Source organism: Apus apus, chromosome 8, assembly GCF_020740795.1.
Source record: "Apus apus isolate bApuApu2 chromosome 8, bApuApu2.pri.cur, whole genome shotgun sequence".
Classification (NCBI taxonomy): Eukaryota; Metazoa; Chordata; class Aves; order Apodiformes; family Apodidae; genus Apus; species Apus apus.
The window spans coordinates 5914747-5930750 of record NC_067289.1 but is presented as its reverse complement, the minus strand read 5'-3'; the positions used below and the strand labels follow the sequence as shown (position 1 = coordinate 5930750).

Genomic DNA, 16004 nt, shown 5'->3' with positions numbered 1-16004 from the left:
ATCCTGCATATCTAACCCGGTGTATTAATATCTACATTTGTCCTTAGTGCTTGGTGGAAGTCTTTTGCCTATTTCATGGACTGCATTAAGACTTTAAAGAGTTCTAATTTTTGCCAGAGTGACTTTGGGAGTTTTGCTCTGTCCAGAAGAGTAGAATGTTTTTGTGAGGCAGTTGTCTCAAAATCAAGCTTAACTGGTGCCAATTTAAGACTGAAAAGTTTTATTTACAGAATCAAAACAGACAACCTCCCTTAAAAGTTCAGAAAGATATAGCAGAAAATAAAGAACAAACTGGCTTAATGTACATCTCTCAGTCTGAAGAGATCTTACTCTGTTCCCACATAACTGTCTGCACTTGCTTAATTAATTTGGTATGAGATGAAATTACTGTCCTCAAACTATGGTAGCAGCAGGCTGGCAAAGCATGTTAGCTTTTACCTTTTTGTTCTTATTTGGTTATTGATTGGAAATTTATTCAAGCATTTAAGTGGGATGAGGATGTGCAATTTATTACGGCATTTTGACTGAGATTAGTTTCAATGTTAATTATCTCTCTGGGATGACTGACCTTCTGTGCTCCTGAAGCATTTGCATGGTGCTTGCACATGCATACAGATGTTCCACTTAAGGTCTTCCTCTGTTTGAGAGTAAAGTCTAGCTCAATGCATTAGTTCTTATCTAAAATTATAGGCACAGAGAAGGGTAGTTTCCAGACTGCCTTCCCCCCCCCAATTATTCCAGTCTCGTTGTAGAAAAATCTATCCAAACTTGTGGCACAGATTAACATTGCTACCTTCGGGTATCTTGTCTTTATTGTTTGTTACACAAACTCTTGTTACAGAAACACTCCTCTTCCATCTGTGCCCAGAAGCTCGTGGAACTCTATAATGTTTTTCTTGTTCTTCCTATTCTTCCTGTATTCCTCACTCTGGTTATGTGCCTTTGGCTTTTGAGATTTTGAAACAGAAGAAATTTTGTGTAAGACTGATTTTCAGTGACATTAATATTCCAGTTCTACCTAAGAATACTGTTCTACCTCAAGGACTTGAGCCAGTTCTCAAAAGATCTCTTTAAAAAAAAGGTCAAACTGGTATCTCCTCTGTTACTGGGACAATGATTTTTGTTTCTGGCACCATTGTCTTTGGTTTCCAAACTGTAACCACTGTCATGTAGTTATGAGGAACTGTGTAGTTACTTACTGTGGACCAAGCTGCAGAAGCTCTGGCATTTTGCTAGTTAGAGGTGGAAGTAACACAACTTAGAGTTTCCTGACATAAGTTGCTGCCAGGTATCAAGAGGGAGGAAATTCATGTGCTATCTCCTATAGGGCAGTACCTATTTTTTTTTTCTGTTGGTGACTTTCTTAATTTGAACTCATAGCTTAAAAATAATTTAAAAATCCATAAAGTCTTACCTGTCATTGTATTAGTCAACTTTTGTTCAAGGAGGCATAGGAAATTCCTCAAAACTTACTGGACAGCTTATATGTGTATTTTGGGAGTGATTCTCTCCCACCTAAAGAAGCACTGTTGTTTCCTACAGATACCTGGCAGAAGCTAGCCTAGGTGTCAGGGAAATAAGAGAGGAGATGAAAAAATAGATGATATTTAGAGGTGGAAAAAAAAACTCATTAGTGGTTTAACAGCTCATAATTTCCAACTGTAAGACTCTACCTGCTAGCTGTGACACAATTTCATTGACTCTTGAAACTTTCAGAGATTACAGAAAAGGTTTTGGGGAAATAGTTTTCCAAGGAAGGGTTTTCCCAAAAAAAATACTTGTGGACATCTCTTAGGGCTGAAAATCCTGGGATGTATGTAATAAGTCTTTGGCTTCAGAATTCAGAAGAGGTTTCTCAGGCTTACAGACTGAAATACAAAATATTTGCATTCAGGGTAGGAAAGGTGTGGTACAATCGTTGCCCTTCCCATAAATAACACAATTTTCCTGATACGTGTTACTGTAACATTGGACTAATGACATTTAGTCAATGTAGGGCTATGTTAAGACTCTTCTGGTGGTTAATGCTTATGAACCTATCAATAGTGATTTTCATAGTTTTTCTAAGGGGATTTAAGTATGGCAGCCCACAGTTGCTTTTCTTTTCTCAGAGTTTTTTTCCTCTATCTCTAGAGAAATCATGTAACATAGTTTGCTGGCAGATAGTGTTGTTTTGATTACAGCAGTATGTTTTTATCTTGTATCTGAAGCTTTTTCTACATAGCATTTGGTCAGAAAAATAGGAGGAAAACCCTACCTTGGGCACAGAATATCGTATGAATCGTGTTCAGTCTTGCCTTAAATTCCTACATGTCAGATCTCCAGCTGAGTAGTTTGCTGGAGTACCTTTACTCACTGAAACCTCTATGGAACTTCACAGCCTCAGTGCCCTCTGAGAAACAATAGCACAGATGACACAAGAAAACTAGCTTCTTGAGACTGGGTCCACTAAGCCAGACAGATGCTCTTACTTGTGCAATACTTGAAATAGTGGTAAGAACATTTCCTGGGTGATAATGGATTAACATGTATAAAATGCTGCTCAGCTTTACCATAACAGTTTGTCTTGTGAGCTGTCCAAATCACTATTTTCAGTGCCATCTTCTATATTCACTCTCTTGAGCCCTTTGTTTCCAGTCACTCAGCCAAAATGAGTCCTGGCCAGCCCTGCTTTAAGCCCTGGCCATCATAGTGCAGGTAGTGGCATGGGTACCACTAAGCACTCATTAGGAGCATGTGTGGTGAGAGTGGACTATATTCAGGGACATAACTTCATTTAAGTGTCTATCTAAGAGAGGCAAGTGTGAGCTCTGTCTACCAGAGAGATTAAATCAGAGAGAAATGGTATGATCTAACTAATCACTGGCCACCAGAGTATGTGTCATTGTGAAATAATAGTAGAGTTTCATCTAAGAGTAAATAGTCTTTTATTGCATGTTCCAGTTACGTAGTTTTAAAAGACAGAAGTGGCTTACCTTGCCCAGAAGACAGAGCTACTGAAGTGTAATTTCCTGCCTGTATACTACTGTTCAATACAGTGGCATAACAGGTTCTCTGTTTAGTCTAGAGTACCTGAAGTAAATACCTGCAGAAGTGAAGTGTCAAGTCTATTTTACTCTACCCAAAAAGGTTTTTATGTCATTGCTTATAGCGAAGTACTAGTGAATAATCTTGTAAAGCCAAAAAAATTTAATTTATTCTTGTATACCATTGCTGATAGCTTAAATGAATGTCCTTAAACTACACTTCTTCTTTCAAATGAAAACAGATATCTTGCATATTACTTTGGCCAATCAAGGAGACAAGTAGTATTTTCTTCTGAAAAACTCAAAGTAAATGTAAAATGTCTGGAAAAACAGCAATTAGGAGGGTAAGAAAACAGTTTCAATGTTTTCTGGGGGGAGAGGGGAGTTAAATCATAGTGTGTTTTAAATTAATATTAAGTTCATGTTTTCTGCTGCAGGCTTTCTAAATATATATATAATTATGTGTAAAAGGAAGCTGCTGGTGTTAATAGCAAAACTGAGTTGCTGATATTGTTCACTGGCTTTATTCCAGTCAGAGATTTATTAGTAAAAAATAGTAATATTGAATATATTAAAGGAACAAACAGTTATTTTGTTTTGAAAATTAACTTTTTTTCCCCCTGATGATGAATTACATTGTTCAGAGAATTTTAGTTCATGGTTTTGCAGTATTGTTGTCTCTGTGGGTTGCTGAAATAGACAAGGAAACGAGTCAGATTAAGTATCTTCGATTATTTGATTGAACTGCTCTCTAGTACTTCTCCTTTGATGGCTTTTCAGCAATAGTGTGTTCTTAATTCATTTCTGCATACACTCTGATTTTGAGCCTGGTGCGTTAGAAACAAGGGTTTGTTTTGTTTTAGGCTTGCTGCTCTAAACAATGCAGAATTCTCCTCCTCTTTCCCCCTCTCGAATTAGTGGTAATCAGTAGATAAAATTATCCTTAGGCTTATTTGTGTCTTAGAATTTTTGTTGTTGATAAATAGGTGAGTTTGTTTACTTAGTTTCCCAGTTCCTACTATATGTTTGTTCTACCTATCTATGTGGCTTTTATATTAAAATAAATAAATAAAAAATTGGTCAAAATGGCAGAACTGATCTTAAAAGAAAAAAAAAAAAGACTATGTATATTAAAAAAATAACTCATCCACAATCAACCTCCAAACAAAGTAAGGAATCCTCTGATGTCTGAATGTGGTATTTTTGTTTTTCAAGGGAAACTGGAAGCCAAGGGAATGGTTTCACTGAAAATAGTAATAGCTATTGCCCAATCTAGGCAGTAAAAGTTGTCAAGTATTAAGTAGGAGAGTAGAAAATAAGTGCAAAGTAGAAAATAATTTTTAGGAGTTTTTAATGTTTTTTCCATTTTTTTTTTTGGTGTGGGTTTTCACTAAAAAAATACCTTTTCCCACAATAAAATGTTGTGTTTGCAATTATATTTAACTTAAACTTTTCACTGTTCAAATGCTGCGTGTATTAACCCTGAATATCACTTTTATTTTCATCTGTGAGAATTCCAGATTTTCGGCAAAGACAAACAAGAAAATAATGTTTTTCTTCCTTCCCTTCCTCCTCAGATTTGTGGGTGTGTACTTTCAAACAGAATTTGTACAGAGAGAGAATTCTGAATATGGCTTGATTTGCTCTTGATCTTGGCAGTGTTTCTAATGACTGTCCCATGGACTCTATCGAGGGTTCTACTCTAGCACTGAGAAGCAGAACCCTGAGCAGCAGCCTAGTACCTGTGAAAACATTTCTTCATCATTCTGTTTAAAAGAGGAAAAGAAAATGAGTGATTATTCAGGACTTGCAAATAACCATAGCCAGATGATTGCTGAAGATTCAGAAATTCAGACAAAGCCTGAACACTCTCATGAAGTTCTTCAGGAAGACATTGAAATGAGCAGTGGATCCAGTGGAAATGACTTCAGTGGAAATGACACAAATGAAAACTACTCAAGTGGGCAGGATTCTCATGGCCATGAATCTGATGAAAATGGCAAAGATTCAGCAATGCTCATGGAATCTTCAGACTGTCAGAAAAGGTAATAGTGAATATTAAATATATTTCATTTCTATTTTTGTCACTAAAGGGTCTTTCCATCTGAATAAAATTTCTGAATAATAACTACAGTATAAAGTGTCACTTCACAGTGAAGCTGAGTGTTTTGTCCACTCGTTAAATTATAATATAAATTGTGTAATATAACTCATAAAGATGTTTCTTGTGTTTCATGGGACCATCTTAATTTGATTATTTGTTCTCATCATTGTGTGTTTAATTTGCCTTAGTATTTTCTTGTAAACCCACTTCTATAATTATACATCAAAAAGAATCAGTCTGTTTTTATGCAACTGTGCTATTTTAATCTTGTAAATAATAGCTCAGTGTACAGAGCAAAGGTACAGTACAAATAACCTTCTTAGACAAATGTGTAACATCTATATACAAGATAGAGCTTTTACAGGTCTCTTTCCTAGAGATCTAGTCATTAATAAGAAAATATAGAGCTAGAATGAACTAGAAGTTGTTTAAGTTTCTAATACTAACCTCTTTCTATCTTTCCTTATTCTAGTTCAAGCTCAAATGCATTTAGTCTGATAATTGCAAACTCTGAACACAATCAATCTAGCAGTGGATGCAGGTAAATTAATGTACATATATCTTGAGTTATTTGCATGTATGTGATGCTAAGTGCTGAAAACTAAGTAGTGTTGTGTTTTGGTTTCTGTTTTGTTTTGCCTTAACCTGGAGGAGGATACAAGAAATGCTGTCATTGATTTTCTCCCTGTCCATAATCAGCAGCATGTACTATTAACTGCTTGCCTAAATTACAGCTTTTTGCTGCTGTTTCATGCAAGTTGTGCCATAACCTGTAATCTTACTTTGTTTTGATTTGGTAGCTTAATTCTGTCATTTTTGTGGTTCAGCTCTAGTGGGTTTTTTGCAGCTTTTCTTTAAGTTTCCTGCTCTTTCAGAATTTAGTCTGAAGCCCTTGCCTCGGGACAACCCAGTAGTATTTTAACATCAGAATTCACCCATTGAGTTGAGTGTGTTTTGATGTCCATCTGCCTCTCCTGTGTTCCATTCACCAGGATTGAAGCCTCCAACATCAGCTGCAGGAATTCTTCTGTATGAACTTTGCTTCTGACTCTTGATAGCCTTGAGAAACCTGGTAGCATTGAGGGCTTAGATCTGGACACTTCAGAGTGCTCTAGCATACTTGTTAGGCTTTTTTAAGTCAGTTTCTGATCAGGAGACCAAAACCTGATACTGAGCAGACCAAGGATACCTAGCTACAGCATACTGATGTTAAGACCCAATCTGTAAATATCCACCTGAAATTGTTTACACCTGATGCGGTTACTAAAGAAGTGGTAAAATAAAATTACTCCTTTGCACCATTTGGTGCTTAATGATCTTACTGTCTGTGTCTGTCTTGCAGGCACCTGGAGATCTTGTTCCATGCTGTATTTTCAAGTGAAAATAGTGTTTGTGTAGTTCATGTTGCTTGGTATCAAAGACAGAGTAAACCAAAGGCATTTCTTAATCTTCCTTTCCCATTGATTCTATTTTCTTCATTGCAAGATTTGCAGGGGTTACTTGCTATACTTTTTCTCATAACACTTGATTTTAAATGTCATTAATAACTCTGCTGAGAAGTAAATAGGAATGCAATGGGACAATGTTTTCCCCAGCTGTTAGGCACAGTGCTAGAAGGTTCAAGATCAGAATCTGATTGTTTTCTGGGAATGGGAGACTGAGGATATCTAGAGGATATTAAAGAGAAGGATTAAAGAGAAGGGTAAAATAGGCTGATAAACTGTACATTTTATATTCTATTCAAAGACTACAGAGCTTTGGATTCGATGTTGGCACTAACCACATACTTAGTGTAGTATCTGTAGGTACACTTCCAGCACTGTCCACATAAAGTACAATTCAAAGCTCCTGTCTTTATAGAAGTTGCTTGTTCTGTCATCTGAAGGCCAAGCCTTCCCTGTGGCTGGCTACTGTGCCTGATGGCACTGATCTTTGGAAAAACATTTTCAAGTTGTATAACTTACTTTCTGTGGAGTCCCGTCTTCTGTATTTGCTGCTGCTTTAGGCTAATTTGGAAAGGTTAATTGTCTTGCAAGAGTCTGGACACTCTCATGAAGAATACTTAAGAGTACAAAACCAGCAGTATGCTCAGTTGTTTCATAATCTTATCCCCCTCTTCTTCCCTTTTGCCAGTGTAGAGAGTTCTTCTATTAACAAGGTCCTGTTTGATTGCATCAGTCCAAACTGTCAAGCCATGTTGTAGATGTGATTTTAGTATACAGCATGAACATAATGTTTTCCAAGGGAGTACTGTACTCTTTTGTTTTATCCCTTGCTATTATTTCTCAGCACAAAATGACCACTGATTAAGTGAATGCTGTGTTTCTTATAATACGTTGTGCTATAAGCAAGAACAATGTGTATTCTCCAGTACAAGCCAGCTTTGTAATTTCTCAGACATTTTTGCTGAAATAAATCCAACACCTGTCAGATGACTGATCTACTTGATGAACTTTTCAGACTTCACGGAAAAATCATCTTGACAATTACCTGAAAGCTGAAGCCACTTCACTGGACACTTCAGGCAGGGCAGTGCCATTGCCAAGGCCATTGTTTCTACAGTGGTTCTTAGGATAACTTTTTAGAAACTACCAGCCATGACAACTAGGTTGTAAGAGAAGACTTTCCTTTTGATAGGAAAGAGTTTATTTTCAGGAAGGTTTAAGAAAAGCTGTAGAATCTTCTTGATTGTTGTGAGTGATTAGCTTTCAAAATCTACTCCAATGAGAGAGATGAGGTGATACTGGATGTGGTGTTGGTGTATATGGTTTAGGGGAGAACTTTGGCCTCAATGATCCCAAGGGTCTTTTCCAACCAGAATACTCCTATGGTTCTATGAATTCATTTTAACAGTTTCCTACCCACCTGACACCCATCTTTGTCATCCTCCCCTCCCTTCCCTTACCTCTGTTTCTCTTCCTTTTTGATTTTGTCAGCACCTTTTAATAGTGGGGAGAGACATCAGGAACTGCAAAGGAAAGTGATAATTTTGATGTTGGCACTAATAATGTAGTTTGAACTTTTACACTGAAACAGCGCTTCTGAACATGCGCCTTAGAAGTGTGAATGCAGCTTCTTTCTCCAGCCTCCTCTGATTCTTTACACATTTAGTCAAGTCTTCTTATCTTATGTATTGCCATGTTTAACAGGGATATGTTGTTCCAAGGATTTCTTAATTTGTTTTGTTAACTTGATGCTCTCCCACTGCCATTCCCTTTTCAGGGACCTTTCTTATGAGAACCTGCTCGAACAGGAGGTGAAGAGCTGAATGGACCTCCTGCTTCTCTCCTTTGAAGTCCATGAACATTTCTAGGAGTTTGAATATGAAAGGAACTAAGGAAAATACCACTAAAAAGGGAGAAGGGAGACTGTGGCAAAAAAATTAAAACATTATCTGGTGCTTGGGTATATGTACTGTTGCACATACAAAGTACATTTTATAATAAGACTTCAGCTGGTGGTAGATTATTCATTTTGAAGGATTCTAGCTAATTTAAGAATTGCTTTAAGTTCTCAATGTTGATAATAAGTACTGGAAGAGTTATAGTTGGGCTTCTATGAGGATGCTGTGTCACTTCAAGTATTCAAGTGACATTATATTTTTTGTCTTTAATCTTGCAGTAGTGAGCAGTCCACTAAAGCCAAAACACAAAAGGAATTGCTGAAAACGTTACAAGAGCTGAAAGCTCACCTTCCTTCTGAAAAGAGAATTAAAGGCAAATCTAGTGTCCTAACAACGTTGAAATATGCCCTTAAAAGCATTAAGCAAGTTAAAGGTAATCAAGTATGATACTGCCTAGGTAATGCCAACCTGGGTAAAATTAAACATTTAAAATAGAAATGTAAATGTGGTTGTCTGTTTGTTTTTTTTTTTATATTGTTATTATGTTTATTATGTTGTTATTATGCTTGAAAATCTTTCTAAACAAATGTTTTCATGGTGTTCCCATTTATTGGCTGTGCTAACTTGTGTTGCTTTGGAAGCTAAAGCAGCTCCCTAAATGCTTGATATTTTACAGTTCTGTTTTTGTGGTTTTTTTAGTTAGAAAATTAACTTGAAAATAACTTAAGATTTCGTATTATTTGAACTGTTAAGTGGACCAAAAGGTATGATCACTCGCATATGGCTGTATTAAGATGGGTGAATTTGTTAGGTTTATATTGGGTTACTGATGAGGAGGCTCTACTGAGGAAAAACTAATTTGGACTAGTACCTAGAGTTCCCAGCTGCCTAGCCTGTGCTTATGCCAAGAAAGATTTTGGCCACTGCTTCTAGGCTGGATGCTCATTGATGAGATTTTGAATTCTGAATATAAATCGTTTCATGTTCCTGTGTAGCTAATGAAGAATATTACCAATTGTTGATGATTAATGAATCCCAGCCTGCTGGACTCAATGTGTCATCTTACACGGTGGAAGAAGTTGAGACTATAACCTCAGAACACATCATGAAAAATGCAGTGAGTATGGTGACCAAGTCTACCGTGTGTATTGGACATGTTTTTTAGAACTGGAATCTTCAGGCATACTTCCCTTTTTTATAAATTAAGAGTTGGTAGCTAGGGCAATCCACTGAAACCAGCTGGTTTTTCCTTTCCAGGGGATGTTGAGTAGAAACTCTGAGCCTTTTCAGACTTTGCCAACAGCACCTTGATCTAAGTTGGTTTTGTTTTCTGTCAGGGGAGAAATAAGTAATCTAGACTTGTGGTCCTCTGAACTGTACCTTATGCTTAAAAATGATTCTGTAACATAAATCAACATCTCTGTGATATTATGCACTGAGACATAATTAGTTTCCATTTTAGGACACCAGCTGAAGTTGGAGAGTAACTCGTTACAAAAATTTAGTCAAGTTCTTTGTCTTAGTGTGACTTAAAAAGTGATAGAAGTGTTAGAATCACTGTGTGTTGTGTCCTGTTCTGTGGTATTTGTCTAGTCCTCGCAGCTGGTACAGATTCAGTGTGTGATCCAGTGATACTGTGTGTTCTCATCTAGATAAAAACAGCTATGACCAACAATGTAGTTTTTAGCAGGAAAATTATTGTCAGAGTTATTTTTTTATTACTGTTTTCCACATTTCCAGTGTTTTAGGGATATATTATGGAGTCTTCAAAAAAAGAATTACATGTAAACTTATTAGACTACCTTCCACTATTTTTTTCCTGAAGCCACTGCTTGAATATATGGTGTTCTGAAATCAATAAAATAATGGCATGATGGGGGATGTTCCCTAGCTTGAAGTAGGTGGGTTTTGTTGTATCTATGAAAGGGTTGTCCACAAGGTAAATAAATAGGAATATAAATACAACGGAAAACAAGAGCCAGATATCATAAACATTGTTCAATTGATCTGAAGCTCCTGAGCTTGTGTTCTGACGACAGCTCTTAAGTTTGTGTATAGTTTTAGTGGATAGAGCAGCACTGGCTATGACGCAGGAAGCTTTTCCATGCTAAGAAGAAAACCAACATAAAATGATACAAATGAAGTGCATGCATGGTTGTGGTGGACTTTTTCTTTTCTTCTGTCTGTCATTATTTTAACGAGCGGTTTAGAGCACTTTTTTTCATTTTGCAGTGGGTGAACAAGCTAACATAAGCAGCCTTTCGCAAAATGGTTGAATTTCATAAATGTAAAACATGCCTGTAAAAAGCATGAGGAAAATGTGAGGTTTTATAGCTGGAATCTCTTCTTATTTTATAAATTCATTCTGCATCGTAAAATTTTAGGCAATGATATTTAGGGCTTGTAGCTGATTGCATCATTCAAAAAGTGTACTGGCTGTGTCTACTTCATAAGCAGATTAATTTTATTGTTCCCTAAACAGAAGCGATTTAAAGCTATTTCCTTACTTTTTATTTTGAATTTATCAATGCTTTTATATCTGAAGTGTTTTTCCAATAAATACATACTAGATTGAAGAATGTTTTAAACTGTCTAAATAATTGGAAATTTTTTGTTTTAGGATATGTTTGCTGTTGCTGTTTCCTTGATTACTGGGAAAATTTTGTACATCTCTGATCAAGCTGCTTCTATTCTCCGCTGTAAGAGGGGTTGTTTTAAAAATGCCAAATTTGTGGAATTCTTGGCACCTCAGGATGTCAGTGTGTTCTACACTTCTACTACCCCGTACAGATTACCCTCATGGAATATTTGCAACAGAGCTGGTGAGTGGTCTCAACAGCAGATACTTCTCTGACCCTCTTGCAGTCATGCAAATACTTAAACTGATTTTTAAAGTCTTTTTATCCTTCTCCACCGATTTTTGAGGTTATAACACAGATGTATTATTAGAACATCTCTGGATAATACTAGATGTATATCACACTTGTATAAATCAGCAAGGCTTATCCGTGGGCTCAAAGTCTTCTGAATGTCATTGTTTATTGGCCCCTTTCATCCAAATGATGAATGAAAACAAAGTAGGTGTTAATGCTGAATAGCAGGTTTGCCTTCCACTTTCACTAGCAATCAAATAGCTACGTATTTTCTTTACCCTCCTTGTATCTGAATAAAAGATTAATATTTTGTCTCCTTCCTTTTAAAGTAGTTAGGATTTGAATATTGAACACCTTGATTACAGTGTTGAAAGGTGTATTTCAGCTACCATCACTGTGCATTCACCGAGTGTAATCATATCTGTTCTTTCAGCCTTGGAAAAATGTTGTTAGGCATGCTAATGGTGTTAGGTGAAGGATCAGATGTCCTGCAGCACTAGATATTTGCTTGTGGGTGGGTTGTTTTACTAGTGTAGCTACAGCTGTTAGGAACTGAGAAATCGCTGCCAAATACTTTAACCAAACAGTTGAAATTCAAGGTCTACTCTAAATATTTGAAATTCCAATTCATTTGTATGTTATGTCTATTAAGTAAAGTCAGATTGTGAATCATATTCCATCTAAAAAAGCAATTAATGATAAATATGTACTAAGTAATACATACATAAAGCAGGTCAGAAGGGACTTTGTGAGGTCTCTAGGCCAACCTCTGGCTCAAAACAGGGTCACCAGTGAATTCTGATCATGTGATCCTAATTACTGGTATTATTCAGTTATACATATTTTTCCTGAAGCATTTTATATATATAGATATTTCTTTTTTATGCTTGTGTATACCTTCAAATTTGAAAAATAGAATAAGTGGAACTAGGCATACTAGCCCATGTATCAGCTGCCATAGAATATAATATCCAAAACTACCACACACTGAGGCCTTTGAAAGACCACATCTTGCCTTGAAAATTACTTTGGGGCTACTTTATAAAAGGAGGGCAATAGGCTTAATAGGTGAGAGGAAGCCATAATGAAAAACAATTTTTTTTTTTGAGAGGGAGGAGGAGTTGAGGGCAGTTGGTAAAGAGGTACTAGGACGGCTAGATCATCTAACCTTTCTAAGAAAAAGGTCCAATTTTAGGGTCCCAGATAATAAAACATAAGCAAACAGCTGTGATTCACATGCCAGGCTCAGAATCTGAATGGTATTCCGATGTAGTTGCTTATGAAGTACATTGTTTAGCAAATACATACTTCAAGGAACATCAATTTTTTAAATAATTTGACTTCTATCACATAAGGAAAAAGTCTTGTTTTAAATATCATAATCTTGTAGTAATTTTTAACTTGGTATGAAATTTGTTTAACATTTCTAGAGTCTTCCACCCAGGATTGCATGGAAGAGAAGTCTTTTTTCTGTCGCATCAGGTAAGACAACAAATACTACAAAGCTCAGTGTTATATTATGAAACCATGCGTTAGAAAAGTATTTGACTTTTATGTGAACCACATGGTATGTAAGTTTCTTGCTTTTCCATAATGTGAACATAAGGCAAAACGTATGCAAGTTGTCTGGTTGATTAACTTGTAGAAACTACAGAGAAAACTGCTAAGTGAGTTCAGGAACCTGAATCTTAGAAGTTAATCAGTATGACTATTGACCTTTGCACCCTAAGGGAAGCTAATCTGGTATCTCCTACTGCTATGGCAAGTCTTCAGGAAAACTGAAGTTCTATTCAGCACCTGCTACAGAGTCTGTCATTTTAGAAGACTAGCATCTGATGTTAAATTTAGCTCAGGTGTCCTGTAGAGCAAGATACATGAGAGTAACTCAACTTGTTTGTTTTGCGGTTACTAGATGACAGTTCCTTTGACTTTTATTTCTTCCTTTCCTGCCCCCACTCCCTTTAGTTGCTTTTATTTATGAAATGCTGGCAAATTACTCCATGTTCTTTCTTATGTATTTTGATTTCTTGCTGCTGGTTGCCTCTATGGGAGTTTTTTGGAAAAGAACAACTGTAGTTCCTATTACTTAGTTACTTCTGGAGTAAATAAATACCCTTAAGTAAACTTTACAAAATTTAGAGACAATGCACTGCTCTAGAGTGTCAGATTGGATGTACTGTAAAGGTACTGCTGATGTTATTGTAGACTTTTTTGTCCAAATAGCATTGGTTGCAGAAGTTACAGTATTAAGAAGCTATGCCATTTGTAAACTTATTGCAGCTGAAAATTTTTTTGGTCACTGTGTAAATGGTTGTTGTCTTTATTACTATGCTATGAATTGTTTTAAGTAAACACCTGTTATAGGTAAGAACTGAGTCTTCATTCTTTTAAAATCTGGATAAACGTTAAGTAAAAGAAGGTCTTAACTGGGGGGATATAGCAATTTTAAAATACAACTGTACATTCCTTTGAAAGGTATGATGTCACAGATTAAGATTATTGGATCAACACAATAACTTTATCATAAGAGGTGCATCTTTTTCCATCAAATTTCCATTTAAAGCAGTTTTTTTCAGGCAGTAGAGAGAACCATGCCTTCTTTATTGCAGGTGGTAGGCAAAGGATGCCATCAGAATTAGGTTCTCTTCTACCAAAGAAAAGAATTCAGAAAGTTAAATTCTTGGGTGCAGTCCTTGCATCATGAGGAAATGGCAATAGAGAAATTAGAATGTTGTTTAGCATAAGGTGAATCTGTTGAAACAATTTACTCTGCTTCATTATTAGTGCGGGGAAGGAACGTGAAAATGAGATTTGCTATCTCCCATTTCGGATGACTCCTTACCTGATCAAAGTGCAAGACCCGGAAATAGCAGAGGACCAGCTGTGCTGTGTGTTGCTCGCAGAAAAAGTACATTCTGGTTATGAAGGTAATTCTTTGAATGCACAAAGTCTAGTTTGGTTTCCCCAAAGTATGAACTGTTCTATGTTCTGCTACAGAAATTCCTGTGCAAGTGTAGCCCAACTGAATTTCAGCCAAAGAAAGCCCATTGTATGACTTACTGTCATCATCTCGGGCTTTATTAAAGTGAAAGATAATTGGTTCTGTTCTCTGCCCTTGCCCTAGCAAGCTGCCTTCCTACATCCTCTTAGACTTCTAGGTTTTACTCGGTATTTAAATAGAAATGTGTATCTTTAAGTATTTTATGTATGAAAAAAAACCCATGTGTTAATCTGTTCTTATTTTTCCTCTCAGCACCCAGAATTCCTCCTGACAAAAGAATTTTTACAACTACTCACACACCAACCTGTTTGTTTCAGGATGTAGATGAAAGGTACATTTTAAAAAATGATGTTTTTCAATGTGCTGATAAAAAAGTTATCCAGTATCTTTATGGGTGTGCTTAGGATTTAATTGTCTGTGGAGTTAAAAAATTATGTGACTACTGAAGAGTGTTTAGCTAAAGAAAAGTACATCCCTCAATTTTTGTTAAGCATGAAGGCACATTACACTGTGGTATTTAAATGGAAAGTTATTTGCCTGCTAGCAGCTTGTTCTTTCATTTTCCTTCTGTCTGGGGCAAATCCAGACAAAAATTCAATGGAAGAAAGCCATACTCGGGAAAATTCCTGTGCTAGCTGTCATTACCTGTGTGAAACTTATACAAAATCACGCAATGGTAGAGATTGGAAGGGACCTCTGGAGATCATATAGTCTGATGCCACCGCCCTAAAGCAGGTTCACCTACAGGAGGTGGCATTGGATCATGTCCTGGTGAGTTTTGAATGACTCCAGAGAAGGAAAGTCCACAACCTCTGGGCAGCCTGTTCCAGTGCTCTGTCACACTCAACGTCAGGATGATTTTCCTCATGTTTAAGTAGAACCTCTTTTGTTCCAGTTTGTGTCCATTGCTCCTTATCCTGTCTGGACTCCACTGAAAAGGTTGGCTCCATCCTCCTGTCACCCACCCTGCAGATTATTATAAGCATTAATAAAATTCCCCCTCAGTCTTCTCCAGGCTAAGCAGACCCAGATGTCTTAGCCTTTCTTCATAAAAGAGGTGTTCCAGTCCCCCACTCATCTTTGTAGCCCTCCACTGGACTATCTCCAGTAGGTTTTTTGTCTGTCTTGTACTGGGGAGCCCAGAACTGCATACAGCACTCCAGATGAAGCCTTACCAGGGCAGAGTAGAGGGAAAGGATAACCTTGACCTGCTGGGCATACTCTTCTTGATGCACCCCTGGATGCCATTGGCCTTCTTGGCCACAAGGGCAAATTGCTGGCTCATGGTTAACTTGTCCACTAGGACTCAAAGGTCCTTCTCCCCAGAGCTGCTTTTCAGCAGGTCAATCCCTAACCCGTTCTGGTGTGTGTCCCATAATGCATTTCAATTCCAGGGCATCACAAATCCTGTGTCTTTGGCATCTTACAGCCAGGTTCTTCATTAAAGCTTCTCAGATACCTGATTATCTTTCTACCCCTGAGCCTTTGTTAGTGAGTGGGGCTGGGGGGAAGGTACATGGTGCTTTGAGTTTACAAGATGACTTGTTGGCATCTGGCAGCTTCTAAAACATTACTGAGTAGTATTGAATTAATGCTGCTTTTTTTTTTTCCCAAACCATACTTTTGGCAGTTAGTTTTCAGGGTAAGGTACAAGCTG

At 37.0% G+C, this 16004-nt stretch overlaps 1 protein-coding gene across 14 annotated transcripts in view; it reads left to right on the top strand.

Annotated features, from left to right (window-relative positions):
* The window catches only part of PER2 (period circadian regulator 2), a 48892-nt gene that overhangs the window by 15085 nt on the left and 17803 nt on the right, over positions 1-16004 (top strand). For 11 of the 14 annotated variants that reach the window (XM_051626085.1, XM_051626093.1, XM_051626089.1 and 8 more), the window contains 8 exons: positions 4604-5071; positions 5603-5671; positions 8752-8906; positions 9469-9590; positions 11094-11295; positions 12777-12828; positions 14131-14273; positions 14600-14678. In XM_051626085.1, coding sequence (XP_051482045.1) covers positions 4815-5071; positions 5603-5671; positions 8752-8906; positions 9469-9590; positions 11094-11295; positions 12777-12828; positions 14131-14273; positions 14600-14678 — 1079 coding nt within the window. In that variant the 5' untranslated portion in view covers positions 4604-4814. Of the gene's footprint in view, positions 1-3268; positions 3371-4603; positions 5072-5600; positions 5672-8352; positions 8907-9468; positions 9591-11093; positions 11296-12776; positions 12829-14130; positions 14274-14599; positions 14679-16004 lie in introns of those variants that run through there. The other 3 variants (XM_051626084.1, XM_051626095.1, XM_051626096.1) reach the window with 3 other exon arrangements.